Raw genomic sequence first — 14,108 nt, forward strand, 5'->3', positions numbered from 1 at the left:
TTGTACTTTGAGTTTTTTTTTTTCATTTATTTTAAAGATTAATAATAAGAAAATGAGCAATATTCAATTCAATGATGTGCAATGTCTGCCATTGAAGTGAAGTCAAAAATATCTGGTCACTTTAGGTCCCATTAGAAACAGCTGAGAAATTGCGGTGGAAGGAAAGTGGGTGGCAGACCTGACTGTATATTGAAAACTAGATGACATATGGTCAATATCAACACAAATTCTAAAAATAGAAGTTTTTTGAGAACTTGTGAAAAAAAAATTGCAAAAGTTATCGCGATTTGAATTTTTTTTTGTGATGAAAAATGAAGTTGCCGGTAGAGGAGTTAAGCACTAAACTGTTTTATACCAAAAAGTTGAATATCAAACATATCGTTTATGCCTTTTTTCGAAATGTCCTACCCCGGTTTGAGCTTTGGTAATATTTTCAGAAAATTAAAAAATATTTTCTCAAATGTTTACGTGGAATCTTAATACGATATAGAAATGGGAAGGAGTTGCCGAAATGCCAACGCTTGTCTACGGGTAGGAGAGACGGCCTTTTAGTACTATAATTGGAATGCAACTTCAGAATCATCTTCAAAATATTGTGTTACCTCTGTAGAGCTTTCTTCCTTATATTACAACATCTAGTTAATATGTGTACAGCAGACAACTTTATTGGCCTGAAAATTTGTTTGAAGATCAATAACATATTTAAAAGTTTTGTTTTTCTGGTATTAATAACTATTAATTCAAACATATTTTTTTCTGGGATGACTCAGGTAAGCCAGATGTAAACACTATTTAAGAGTCGAAAGACAACAGATCGAAAAGACAAAAAGTCAAAAGGACAAAAAGTCGAAAACGATTTGCTTGGTGGGAATATTTTCCTTCTTCGAAAATAGATTTTCGACCATTTGTCTCTTCTTTTTTGCTTTTCGACCTTTTGTCCTTTCGACCTTTTGTCTTTCGACCTTTTGCTATAGATTCTTGAACACATTGTCCCAAAATGCTTCGGCGGTTTGTCTGGTTTTAAAATCGATACAACCTTTCTAGCAAAATATGCCAACAACATTTTCTAGCAAAATATGCCATCTTAAATCAAAATTAGCCAGTAGGGCGGAATTAAGAGGTGCAATAATAAAGTCTATTTTCTTTATTCTCTATATTGAGATTCTACTCGAGGGGTTTGAATACGAAACAGAGAAAATCATTTGTTAATTATATCATCCAAGGATGATTAGCTACATGTAGGAAGTTTCTTGACAAATATGTAAAAAAAAAATCTCAAGGGGTAATTATCACCAGGGGCTGTAGGGAAATTTCATTGATTCCAAATGACAATTCTAGAAAAGGTCTTGATTGAGAATGTTTTCGAAATCTTGTGTAACCCCTTAATTCATATAGTGCGTGCTTTCAAACTGCATAGCCAAGTTGTTGTGTTTTTGACAATTGATGAATTATTTTTTGTTTTCTTCTCTTAACGATGGAATCGGCTTTTAATGCCGTTTCAAAATTTTAGATAGCCACAAAGCAAAGCCATGCTGAAGGTGTCTGGCTTTGATTCCCGGTCGGTCCAGGATCTTTTCGTAATAGAAATTTCCTTGACTTCCCTGGGCATAAAGTATAATCGTACCTGCCACACGATATACGAATGGGATAGAAAGCTCTCAGTTAATAACTGTGCAAGTGCTCATAAGAACACTAAGCTGAGAAGCAGGCTCTTTTCCAGTGGGAACTTTAATGCCAAGAAGAAGAAGAAGATAGTTTCCAAAATGGCTTAGAACCACGGTTCAATCGAGAATTTTTATTTATAAAATTTTTGTTTCTAAACTTATTTTTAATTCTTCTTGCAGATATTCTGTCATATATTTATCATACCAGGATTGCGAGTACGTTGAAATTCCGTTCTCCTCACGTTTTGAAGACTTATGGAAAGTTTAAGATCGTCGTCTATAATAGCAGATTCGAATTTAACTTAGCATTTTGGAATTGCAATACCCCACAGTTCCAACAATGGATTTGTTAAATTTTCTAGAGGTACAATTATCAAATTTCGGTTGCAAAAATATGTTAACCCAAATACGAGATTGATGAAAGATTGAGATCCCTGAAAATACACTTTTTGACTGACTTCCACAATGCAATTCTGATTTCCCAGAGGATTTGTTTTAAACAATTGAATTCGTCATTTCTATGGTTTGTAGGTATACATTTCAATAACGGATTGCGGAAAGTTGAGGGGAACCAATTCAATTCTTCCATTGTAAATGAGCACACCGCATGAGTCTGCAATGGAATCTTCCGGTATTCTTATCACTTGGTTTGTGCTTCGATGAGTTCAATTCATCCGAATCATTCCATTATCCATCAAAAGACGCACAATAAAGACTGCCAAAATTAATCTCGTCAACAGAATAATGGTTTGCACTGTGGGCATTTCATACCAAACAGCTATGTGTATAATTCATGTAGAAGCTTACGAATCTTTTTGAATTGCCCTCATAAATTTTGTTCAATTGCCTCATCAAGATTGTCTTTCTCCATCTTTGAGATTGAGAGCTAGAGATATTACTGTAAAGGTATGCTGTTCATGTGATATCGCTTAAATTAATTTCATCGCTTAGATCAAAGCGAAAGTTACGGTCATAGTACTTCCATATTTGACCATATGTGAAATTTTGGAAACTTTATTTTTTTTTAATGTTATCACGTATGGAAAAATTGGGCATTATTTCGATGTTCCTCAAGGGACCACAAATCTTGACAGATACTTTAATCTTTACTGACCTTTTTTGTAGTTAATCTATCAACAGCGAACAATTTTGATGGATATTATGAAGAGAGAGTAGCAAAGTTTAGGATACTACACTCTCGTAAATCAATTTTACATATAAAACACGAGTGGAACATGTTTGTGTCACATAAGTATACTTTACCTTATATACATACTATAAACAACGTTTTAATATGATTAAATGTGTCATTTACTACATTACTGGTAATTGGCTTTAGAGTTTGTTACTCATGCTTGAAATTGCAGGATAGAATTAAATAATTTATTTTTGAATGAATATCATGGGAACACGATGTGAATTGTAATACTCTAAAATGTATTCTAAAATTTCTTTAGAGATTTTTTTGGGATAGTTTTGGCATTTCGGTGCAAATATAGGGATTCTTCTTTCTGGAATTACGTCCCCACTGGGACAGAGCTTACTTCTCAGCTCAGTGTTCTTATGAGCACTTCCACGGTTATTAACTGAGAGCTTACTGTGCCAATGACCATTTTAGCATGCGTATATCGTTTGGCAGGTACGATGATACTCTATGCCCTGGGAAGTCGTGAGAATTTCGACAGGTGGGATTCGATCCCACGACCCTCAGCTTGGTCTTGCTGAATAGCTTCGCGTTTACCGCTACGGCTATCAGGGCCCCAAATATAGGGATATATTTAGGAATATTTTAGTTGAAATTAAGTCATTACGATTATGAATTTGTGATTGTCAAGATTTGCTCTATTACCTTATGTGCCATAAATTTTGGGTAACTGCAAATAACATATAGGCATACATCGTAAACTACAGGGAATGCAATAGTAATTTTGGAATTTAATTCGGAATTCATAGTTTCCATGTGAGTTCTGCAATTCAAATTGGAATCTAAATTATGAGGTTTTCATATAAATTTCGGGATCCCTGGAATGGTTATAATATTTTTCAATTAATAAGAAAATCTTGAGGTTTCGTAAGATGCGTTTACAACAATCTATGAGATAAGGGTTTAATTCATGGGACACCTGAGGTGCAAAATTCCAAGGTTTCAATATGAATAGTTTATTTTGGTTATTTACCTGTCATCAAAGTTATTCCAAAACCGAAAATCGACTCATAATAAAATTATAAGAATGTAAGAAATGAAGATCACAAGAAAAATAAAAGACCAAATTAAAAGATTTAGGATACCAAAACTTTCGACCAGCTACGTACTAAGATCAACGCATTATCATTTCGAGTGAGCCTCTTTCTTATATTCATCAGCTAATTAAAGGTAGGATTTTTGTAAAAATGAGTTTTGTTCATGTATAATAATTTCAACTTTTTGAAACAGCTTTTTCATTGATTACACTACCAAAGATTCATGTCTTTGCAAGAGTTGCCGGGAAGAGGTTTTCCGGGAACACTAGTTTTCAATGTGTGTTATATTTGGCTTGAAGGCACTCAATAAGTGATCTCAGTAGGCAGCGCGCGCGAACGGAAGGGTTGAAAATTGATCTGTCACGTTTTCTTCGTCTCCGCAAATTATTAGATTCGGCTGATGCAGTTTTTGATAAAAAAAAGTGTCTATGGACCAGTGCACGAGTTCATTTACGTGTTATTTACGTGACCATGGCAACTAGTGAATTCGGCACCGCTCAAACGTCAAATTAGTGAACTCGTGCACTGGTCCAAAGCGGAAACAAAACGGTTTATTCTGCACGCGTTCTGGTGGGCAATGCTTTGATAAAATCAAAGGTGCAACGGTGCCAAACCTCAAATTTTCAGGAGCGCGGGTCTGGAGAGCCGAACACTGGATCGTGCTGAGGGCTTGATCGAATGGTCACTCGCTGGTTGTCACCAACCGATAAGGTTTTCAGCTTGAACCGCTTTCTGGTTCTCTAGATTTGTGCTCTTGAGGGTTTTAGTTTTAGCTTCGTTTCATCTTCACAAGAAAAATCGTTTTATTGCATCGTCGCGTCGCCAGAGTTTTTTGTTCTCGTTTTAGTTTGCACACATTCTAAGTGCAATCGAGTTCAGGTTTTCGCCGGAGTGATATTTTGCTGTAAAATGAGCATGCTGATTAAAGTTGATACAGCTGCTCAATCAAAGCTGTATAATCAATTTGGTGAGCTTGTTTCATGCTATTATTTTAAACGTGCAATATATTATAAAACGTATTTTAATCATGACAATGGTAGGAACACAGACAAACAGACGTAACAATCAGAACAAATCTCGATCCAAATCATAGTCCGGAGGACATGTACGCCCAATGCTAAAATTTGTTGTGTCCATTCTCAATCTCCAAAAAAAAAACGGAACAATCTGAGCATTTTCAATAAAACGACGGAACAGCTCATCAAGGTGATTTAACGGTACTGTCCCGTTAAATACGGGACGTATGATCAGCCGAATGTCAAAATTTCACTTATAAGATGTCGCGAACAGGCCCTCTACGTACAAAAGTGGAGGCGATATACGTGCATATATTATGTGATGAATAATACAATGCAAGTGTGACAGCTGCTACGGATTGATTCGACTTTGTTTGTACGAGTGTACATATGAACAAATAACTCAGAAGGCCGGCATGATACGTAGACTATGCTAGAAAATAACTTTCAACCACTTCAAGTTATTGAACGTTTTGTGTTTAGGATTATTTTTGGCATTGCGCAAGAGAACGATTCCTGTGGAGGTGAATAACTATAGCCTTACTTGAATCTTTGCGCCCGAAGCATCCAGGTAGTAATAGGCAACTGAAAATTGAAAAATCTTAATACAGCATTCGTGGACTCATAATAATAATAAATTCAATTGAAATCATAATAACGCTCATTTAATCGTATATTATAAGAAAAACATAACCTTTTAATAAATTGAAGCACTCAACAGTTTCAAGCTGTAGTTCATGCTTTCTGGTCCAGAATATAATCTTCAACGCTACCACCAAGAACTAGCGCAACATAATACTAATAATCTGATTTTTTTCTTCCTTCCCTCTCTCCCCAGCACAACAGACGATGTTGAAAAATCACTGGAACTCCTGGACAAAGTGCTGTCCGAGTTTGAAGAAGAGCAGGAGGTAATACACGCCCCCGTGGAGCCGGATAGTCCCTCCCAGGGCCACCAATCCGAGGACGATGGTTACATGAGCATGAATGGCCGGAGGTAAGAAGCATAAGCCATAGATTCCATCATATTAGCATGACTGCACCCATCCGCATCAGGTGAAATGAAACACCTCAAGTTAAGTCTGTGTTGCCACTTAAATCCATATACGTTGAGCTAAGGCAAGTGTGGTCGTATCATTTAAGCTAAAAAGCATTGAATGAAAAGTTTCATCCTTTCAGACTGGCCCCAACCTGGAAGGTGAAACCTTTGTTGGCTTTGCCTCTTAGCCAGGGCGCTTTTCTAGGAGTAATTATCCTCTTTTTTTCTCTCTCGCAGGAACGCCACTCTCAAGAGCTACATATTTACATTCGTAATTGTAATGTGAGGCGAATGCCAAGTGCTTCCTTTTCACGAAATGTTCCACCGAACTGGTTCCTCCAACTATGTAGCTGAAGCACGGTGCTCCTTATACCGTTATTATAAGAAAAATAAATCTACATCATGTTTAAGCTTACCAGTCGATTCCACTTTAGGTGTATGTTTGGGAAGAAATAAAAAAAAACGTGGGGCCCATTCTTATATTACTCCATTTTGATGGTGTAGGTCTACACACTCTAAGGAAAACAGAGACATTTACTGTTATTATCAGTAGAAATACATCGTGGAAACTTTATTCAAAGTTTGATAGATATTTTCCACCTCAGGGCAGGTTTTTGAGATAATAGATCAACCAAATTTTGTGCTACGCATTATTTGAGACGGAAACAAAACCATCAATTTTCAGTAAGTTAGCGTAGCATCCGGGGCGTTCCGTAGCCGAGTGGTTAGAATCCGCGGCTACAAATCAAAGCCATGCTGAAGGTGTCTGGGTTCGATTCCCGGACGGTCCAAGATCTTTTCGTAAATAGTGGAAATTTCCTTGACCTTCCTGAGCATATACTATATGATACTATATTGTACCTACCATACGATATACGAATGCGAAAATGGCAACTTTGGCAAAGGAAGCCCTCAGTTAATATCTGTGGAAGTGCTCATTGAACACTAAGCTGAGAAGCAGGCTCTGTCCCAGTGAGGACGTAATGCCAAGAAGAAGAAGAAGAAGGAGATATAAACCAACTTCGAACCCAAATTCGATGAAAATTTGTTTCTAATAATGCCGGTCAGTGGAGCACCGCGTGAAGAGCTTCCTTGCACGTTCCTTTTCCTTGTCGGGCACGTATTCCAGTCGTCGTCGTCGTCTTTGTCCATTCATCCTGTCTTGTTTTCCTGTCCCAGGAATCAGCGCAAGTTCCCGAGAAAGGGTGTGTTGCCATAAATGTGTGAAAGCTCAGCGTGTTTTTGTTTTCTGCTTCTTAAGAGCACTTGTGTTTGCGAACACCGTAATGAGTCTAATGTTTGCGGGTATTCTTTTGTGTGCGAACATGTCGGGCGATGGCGCAAAAGTTTTGTTCCGAAGCGGATTTGAGTGTTTCGACGAGGTAGGATTTCCGCGAACGGTTATCTTGTTGGTGAATAACCAGCATCCGGATTTATTACACTTTACTTTTTAAAAGTGGAGCAGGTCTAGTAACAGCCTTTGGTACTATAAGTTGGATATTAAGCATAGCTGAGTAGTTCATTGCATTAGCTTAAATGTAGATCTACAGTATAGTACAGTGAATAGCTTTTAAAATGATTGTTGAATAGTGGCACTTCTTGGGGAACCAGCAATAGGAGGGTTTTATTCGTTATAAATAAAGTCAAAAGTAGTCAAGTCATAGCATAGACAGGAAAACTAAATTTAAAAGTAGTTCAAGGTAGATTAACTTACATTTTGAGTATATGTCTACCGATCTACAAGTGTACTTGTTAATTTTCCGGAGGATCCTGATCAAGATTGATATCCATCTAGGTTCATTTAATCACTGACTACCAAGTTTTGAATAGAGCGACCCTTTTAAAGGTTATCCAAATCACTCCTTTAATTGGCGGGGTTTATATCTACAAGCGCAACCAGCGAACTCTTGGTGGTTTATGCAAAACATATAAATCTTGTAGGATTTTGGAACTATGTTCTGAAAAGTTTCGACCTCAATGTTATACGTTATTCAAGAGCTTCTGTGAATATAGGCCCTTCAGATGCGAAAGCTGATGGTTAAGTGATCGTTTGGAGGATTTTAAGCTAGGTTGACACTCATACAGGTTAACTTGACAATTCTCTACCAAATTTTAAATCCAACGACGGTCGAAGATTATTTATGATCTCGTTGATGACTATGCACAACAGCAAATCACTGATTATACTTGTAGATCTGAAAGCCATTATTCAGATGAGTTCTTGCACAACATTTCACAATCGTTTTTACTCAAAACTTGTGTTATTATGTGGGTTTGAGCTTGCTTGAGTGAGAACCTCATTTATAAACCTCGAAGACATCATTAGTTGTAGTTGTCTGCTTGTAGATTAGAAAGATTTACGACAGCCCCCTTTTCCCTCCCTCAAATCCGAATTTGTATGCAATATTTCAAAAGATTCCGACCAAAACTGTTCGATATCGAAATTCTGTAGAATTCGATGACATCCAAAGAGGCGAAATCTATGTTTTCCAAACTGAGCGAATTTCGTCGAAATGTTTCATTGACAAACGAAGCAAAACAGTATTCTGCGATATATCGAGGTTAATTACTGAAAATATCCTAGAACTAGTCCTGTAGAAATTTCTAAATGGAATTTCTGGAGCACAATGTTTCTCTTAAAAAAATCAAGAGTCGTTTATGCAGAAATTTCTATTTTATTTTATTTTTTTTCTAATTTCTTTATTAGTATCATTTCAAACATTAGATTCATTTCTTATATCTAGGTGTTCTGTGTTATTAGAAATCATTATCATCCTTATTTGGTAAAATAAATTTAAGATTTTATTAACATGTTGTTAACAACATATAACATTCCATTTGCCGTAGTAGTTTAGATTTTTTACAGGTGAGTTGATTTCACCAAAATAACGTTTTTAATGTACTTAACCTAACTTAACCTAAACATATAACGCATTAATCGTGGCAATAGAAGATGGCAAAGAGTTTTGCCAAAAAAATAATTTTATTTAATAATATTATTTTACTTGACATTTTTTCCAATGTTTCAACATTGGATATTCTATGTAAATCACTGGTATTATATCAGGGAAGAAGCCTCAGAATCATTTTCCAAATTTTATTTTGAATTCTCTGCAGAGCTTTTTTCTTGGTATTACAACAGCTAGTCCATATTGGTACAGCATACAACATTGCTGGCCTGAAAATTTGTTTCAAACTCCTCTCATCGTGACAACATGTCTACTTCTACTACTACTATCTGGCGTTACGTCCCCACTGGGACAAAGCCTGCTTCTCAGATAAGTGTTCTTATGAGCACTTCCACAGTTATAAAGCTTTCTTTGCCAATTGAATATTTTTGCATGGGTTTTCGGGTCGCCGGGAGTTTGGTTTTCGGTTCTCGTGTTGTGTTGGGCAGTGTTTTGAAATGCTCAAACAAGATGCTTCGTTTTCAGGATTCCGGGAGTTTGGTTTTCGGTTCTCGTGTTGTGCTGGGCAGTGTTTTGAAAAGCCCAAACAAGACGCTTCGTTTTCGGGACGCCGGGAGTTTGGTTTTCGGTTCTCGTGTTGTGCTGGGCAGTGTTTTGAAAAGCCCAAACAAGACGCATCGTTTTCGGGATGCCGGGAGTTTGGTTTTCGGTTCTCGTGTTGTGCTGGGCAGTGTTTTGAAAAGCCCAAACAAGATGCTTCGTTTTCAGGATTCCGGGAGTTTGGTTTTCGGTTCTCGTGTTGTGCTGGGCAGTGTTTTGAAAAGCCCAAACAAGACGCATCGTTTTCGGGATGCCGGGAGTTTGGTTTTCGGTTCTCGTGTTGTGCTGGGCAGTGTTTTGAAAAGCCCAAACAAGACGCATCGTTTTCGGGACGCCGGGAGTTTGGTTTTCGGTTCGCGTGTTGTGCTGGGCAGTGTTTTGAAAAGCCCAAACAAGATGCTTCGTTTTCAGGATTCCGGGAGTTTGGTTTTCGGTTCTCGTGTTGTGCTGGGCAGTGTTTTGAAAAGCCCAAACAAGACGCATCGTTTTCAGGCGTCGGGAGTTTGGTTTTCGGTTCTCGTGTTGTGCTGGGCAGTGTTTGGAAAAGCCCAAACAAGACGCATCGTTTTCGGGTCGCCGGGAGTTTGGTTTTCGGTTCTCGTGTTGTGTTGGGCAGTGTTTTGAAAAGCCCAAACAAGATGCTTCGTTTTCAGGATTCCGGGAGTTTGGTTTTCGGTTCTCGTGTTGTGCTGGGCAGTGTTTTGAAAAGCCCAAACAAGACGCTTCGTTTTCGGGACGCCGGGAGTTTGGTTTTCGGTTCTCGTGTTGTGCTGGGCAGTGTTTTGAAAAGCCCAAACAAGACGCTTCGTTTTCGGGACGCCGGGAGTTTGGTTTTCGGTTCTCGTGTTGTGCTGGGCAGTGTTTTGAAAAGCCCAAACAAGACGCATCGTTTTCGGGACGCCGGGAGTTTGGTTTTCGGTTCGCGTGTTGTGCTGGGCAGTGTTTTGAAAAGCCCAAACAAGATGCTTCGTTTTCAGGATTCCGGGAGTTTGGTTTTCGGTTCTCGTGTTGTGCTGGGCAGTGTTTTGAAAAGCCCAAACAAGACGCTTCGTTTTCGGGACGCCGGGAGTTTGGTTTTCGGTTCTCGTGTTGTGCTGGGCAGTGTTTTGAAAAGCCCAAACAAGACGCTTCGTTTTCGGGACGCCGGGAGTTTGGTTTTCGGTTCTCGTGTTGTGCTGGGCAGTGTTTTGAAAAGCCCAAACAAGACGCATCGTTTTCGGGACGCCGGGAGTTTGGTTTTCGGTTCTCGTGTTGTGCTGGGCAGTGTTTTGAAAAGCCCAAACAAGACGCATCGTTTTCGGGACGCCGGGAGTTTGGTTTTCGGTTCTCGTGTTGTGCTGGGCAGTGTTTGGAAAAGCCCAAACAAGACGCATCGTTTTCGGGTCGCCGGGAGTTTGGTTTTCGGTTCTCGTGTTGTGTTGGGCAGTGTTTTGAAAAGCCCAAACAAGATGCTTCGTTTTCAGGATTCCGGGAGTTTGGTTTTCGGTTCTCGTGTTGTGCTGGGCAGTGTTTTGAAAAGCCCAAACAAGACGCTTCGTTTTCGGGACGCCGGGAGTTTGGTTTTCGGTTCTCGTGTTGTGCTGGGCAGTGTTTTGAAAAGCCCAAACAAGACGCATCGTTTTCGGGATGCCGGGAGTTTGGTTTTCGGTTCTCGTGTTGTGCTGGGCAGTGTTTTGAAAAGCCCAAACAAGATGCTTCGTTTTCAGGATTCCGGGAGTTTGGTTTTCGGTTCTCGTGTTGTGCTGGGCAGTGTTTTGAAAAGCCCAAACAAGACGCATCGTTTTCGGGATGCCGGGAGTTTGGTTTTCGGTTCTCGTGTTGTGCTGGGCAGTGTTTTGAAAAGCCCAAACAAGACGCATCGTTTTCGGGACGCCGGGAGTTTGGTTTTCGGTTCGCGTGTTGTGCTGGGCAGTGTTTTGAAAAGCCCAAACAAGATGCTTCGTTTTCAGGATTCCGGGAGTTTGGTTTTCGGTTCTCGTGTTGTGCTGGGCAGTGTTTTGAAAAGCCCAAACAAGACGCATCGTTTTCAGGCGTCGGGAGTTTGGTTTTCGGTTCTCGTGTTGTGCTGGGCAGTGTTTGGAAAAGCCCAAACAAGACGCATCGTTTTCGGGTCGCCGGGAGTTTGGTTTTCGGTTCTCGTGTTGTGTTGGGCAGTGTTTTGAAAAGCCCAAACAAGATGCTTCGTTTTCAGGATTCCGGGAGTTTGGTTTTCGGTTCTCGTGTTGTGCTGGGCAGTGTTTTGAAAAGCCCAAACAAGACGCTTCGTTTTCGGGACGCCGGGAGTTTGGTTTTCGGTTCTCGTGTTGTGCTGGGCAGTGTTTTGAAAAGCCCAAACAAGACGCTTCGTTTTCGGGACGCCGGGAGTTTGGTTTTCGGTTCTCGTGTTGTGCTGGGCAGTGTTTTGAAAAGCCCAAACAAGACGCATCGTTTTCGGGACGCCGGGAGTTTGGTTTTCGGTTCGCGTGTTGTGCTGGGCAGTGTTTTGAAAAGCCCAAACAAGATGCTTCGTTTTCAGGATTCCGGGAGTTTGGTTTTCGGTTCTCGTGTTGTGCTGGGCAGTGTTTTGAAAAGCCCAAACAAGACGCTTCGTTTTCGGGACGCCGGGAGTTTGGTTTTCGGTTCTCGTGTTGTGCTGGGCAGTGTTTTGAAAAGCCCAAACAAGACGCTTCGTTTTCGGGACGCCGGGAGTTTGGTTTTCGGTTCTCGTGTTGTGCTGGGCAGTGTTTTGAAAAGCCCAAACAAGACGCATCGTTTTCGGGATGCCGGGAGTTTGGTTTTCGGTTCTCGTGTTGTGTTGGGCAGTGTTTTGAAATGCTCAAACAAGATGCTTCGTTTTCAGGATTCCGGGAGTTTGGTTTTCGGTTCTCGTGTTGTGCTGGGCAGTGTTTTGAAAAGCCCAAACAAGACGCTTCGTTTTCGGGACGCCGGGAGTTTGGTTTTCGGTTCTCGTGTTGTGCTGGGCAGTGTTTTGAAAAGCCCAAACAAGACGCATCGTTTTCGGGATGCCGGGAGTTTGGTTTTCGGTTCTCGTGTTGTGCTGGGCAGTGTTTTGAAAAGCCCAAACAAGATGCTTCGTTTTCAGGATTCCGGGAGTTTGGTTTTCGGTTCTCGTGTTGTGCTGGGCAGTGTTTTGAAAAGCCCAAACAAGACGCATCGTTTTCGGGATGCCGGGAGTTTGGTTTTCGGTTCTCGTGTTGTGCTGGGCAGTGTTTTGAAAAGCCCAAACAAGACGCATCGTTTTCGGGACGCCGGGAGTTTGGTTTTCGGTTCGCGTGTTGTGCTGGGCAGTGTTTTGAAAAGCCCAAACAAGATGCTTCGTTTTCAGGATTCCGGGAGTTTGGTTTTCGGTTCTCGTGTTGTGCTGGGCAGTGTTTTGAAAAGCCCAAACAAGACGCATCGTTTTCAGGCGTCGGGAGTTTGGTTTTCGGTTCTCGTGTTGTGCTGGGCAGTGTTTGGAAAAGCCCAAACAAGACGCATCGTTTTCGGGTCGCCGGGAGTTTGGTTTTCGGTTCTCGTGTTGTGTTGGGCAGTGTTTTGAAAAGCCCAAACAAGATGCTTCGTTTTCAGGATTCCGGGAGTTTGGTTTTCGGTTCTCGTGTTGTGCTGGGCAGTGTTTTGAAAAGCCCAAACAAGACGCTTCGTTTTCGGGACGCCGGGAGTTTGGTTTTCGGTTCTCGTGTTGTGCTGGGCAGTGTTTTGAAAAGCCCAAACAAGACGCTTCGTTTTCGGGACGCCGGGAGTTTGGTTTTCGGTTCTCGTGTTGTGCTGGGCAGTGTTTTGAAAAGCCCAAACAAGACGCATCGTTTTCGGGACGCCGGGAGTTTGGTTTTCGGTTCGCGTGTTGTGCTGGGCAGTGTTTTGAAAAGCCCAAACAAGATGCTTCGTTTTCAGGATTCCGGGAGTTTGGTTTTCGGTTCTCGTGTTGTGCTGGGCAGTGTTTTGAAAAGCCCAAACAAGACGCTTCGTTTTCGGGACGCCGGGAGTTTGGTTTTCGGTTCTCGTGTTGTGCTGGGCAGTGTTTTGAAAAGCCCAAACAAGACGCTTCGTTTTCGGGACGCCGGGAGTTTGGTTTTCGGTTCTCGTGTTGTGCTGGGCAGTGTTTTGAAAAGCCCAAACAAGACGCATCGTTTTCGGGACGCCGGGAGTTTGGTTTTCGGTTCTCGTGTTGTGCTGGGCAGTGTTTTGAAAAGCCCAAACAAGACGCATCGTTTTCGGGACGCCGGGAGTTTGGTTTTCGGTTCTCGTGTTGTGCTGGGCAGTGTTTGGAAAAGCCCAAACAAGACGCATCGTTTTCGGGTCGCCGGGAGTTTGGTTTTCGGTTCTCGTGTTGTGTTGGGCAGTGTTTTGAAAAGCCCAAACAAGATGCTTCGTTTTCAGGATTCCGGGAGTTTGGTTTTCGGTTCTCGTGTTGTGCTGGGCAGTGTTTTGAAAAGCCCAAACAAGACGCTTCGTTTTCGGGACGCCGGGAGTTTGGTTTTCGGTTCGCGTGTTGTGCTGGGCAGTGTTTTGAAAAGCCCAAACAAGATGCTTCGTTTTCAGGATTCCGGGAGTTTGGTTTTCGGTTCTCGTGTTGTGCTGGGCAGTGTTTTGAAAAGCCCAAACAAGACGCATCGTTTTCGGGACGCCGGGAGTTTGGTTT

General features: G+C 41.1%; 1 protein-coding gene across 5 annotated transcripts in view; it reads left to right on the forward strand.

Annotated features, from left to right (window-relative positions):
- Positions 1-14,108, forward strand: part of LOC5577722 (rho GTPase-activating protein gacF) — a 410,293-nt gene that overhangs the window by 133,939 nt on the left and 262,246 nt on the right. For all 5 annotated transcript variants that reach the window (XR_002500441.1, XM_021844557.1, XM_021844559.1 and 2 more), the window contains exon 2: positions 5,760-5,918. Coding sequence is in view for 4 of the 5 variants with exons in the window: in XM_021844557.1 (XP_021700249.1) it covers positions 5,760-5,918 (159 nt within the window). In the remaining variant the exon portion in view is untranslated. The remainder of the gene's footprint in view (positions 1-5,759; positions 5,919-14,108) is intronic.

This window comes from Aedes aegypti, chromosome 2, assembly GCF_002204515.2.
Source record: "Aedes aegypti strain LVP_AGWG chromosome 2, AaegL5.0 Primary Assembly, whole genome shotgun sequence".
NCBI classification, from domain to species: Eukaryota; Metazoa; Arthropoda; class Insecta; order Diptera; family Culicidae; genus Aedes; species Aedes aegypti.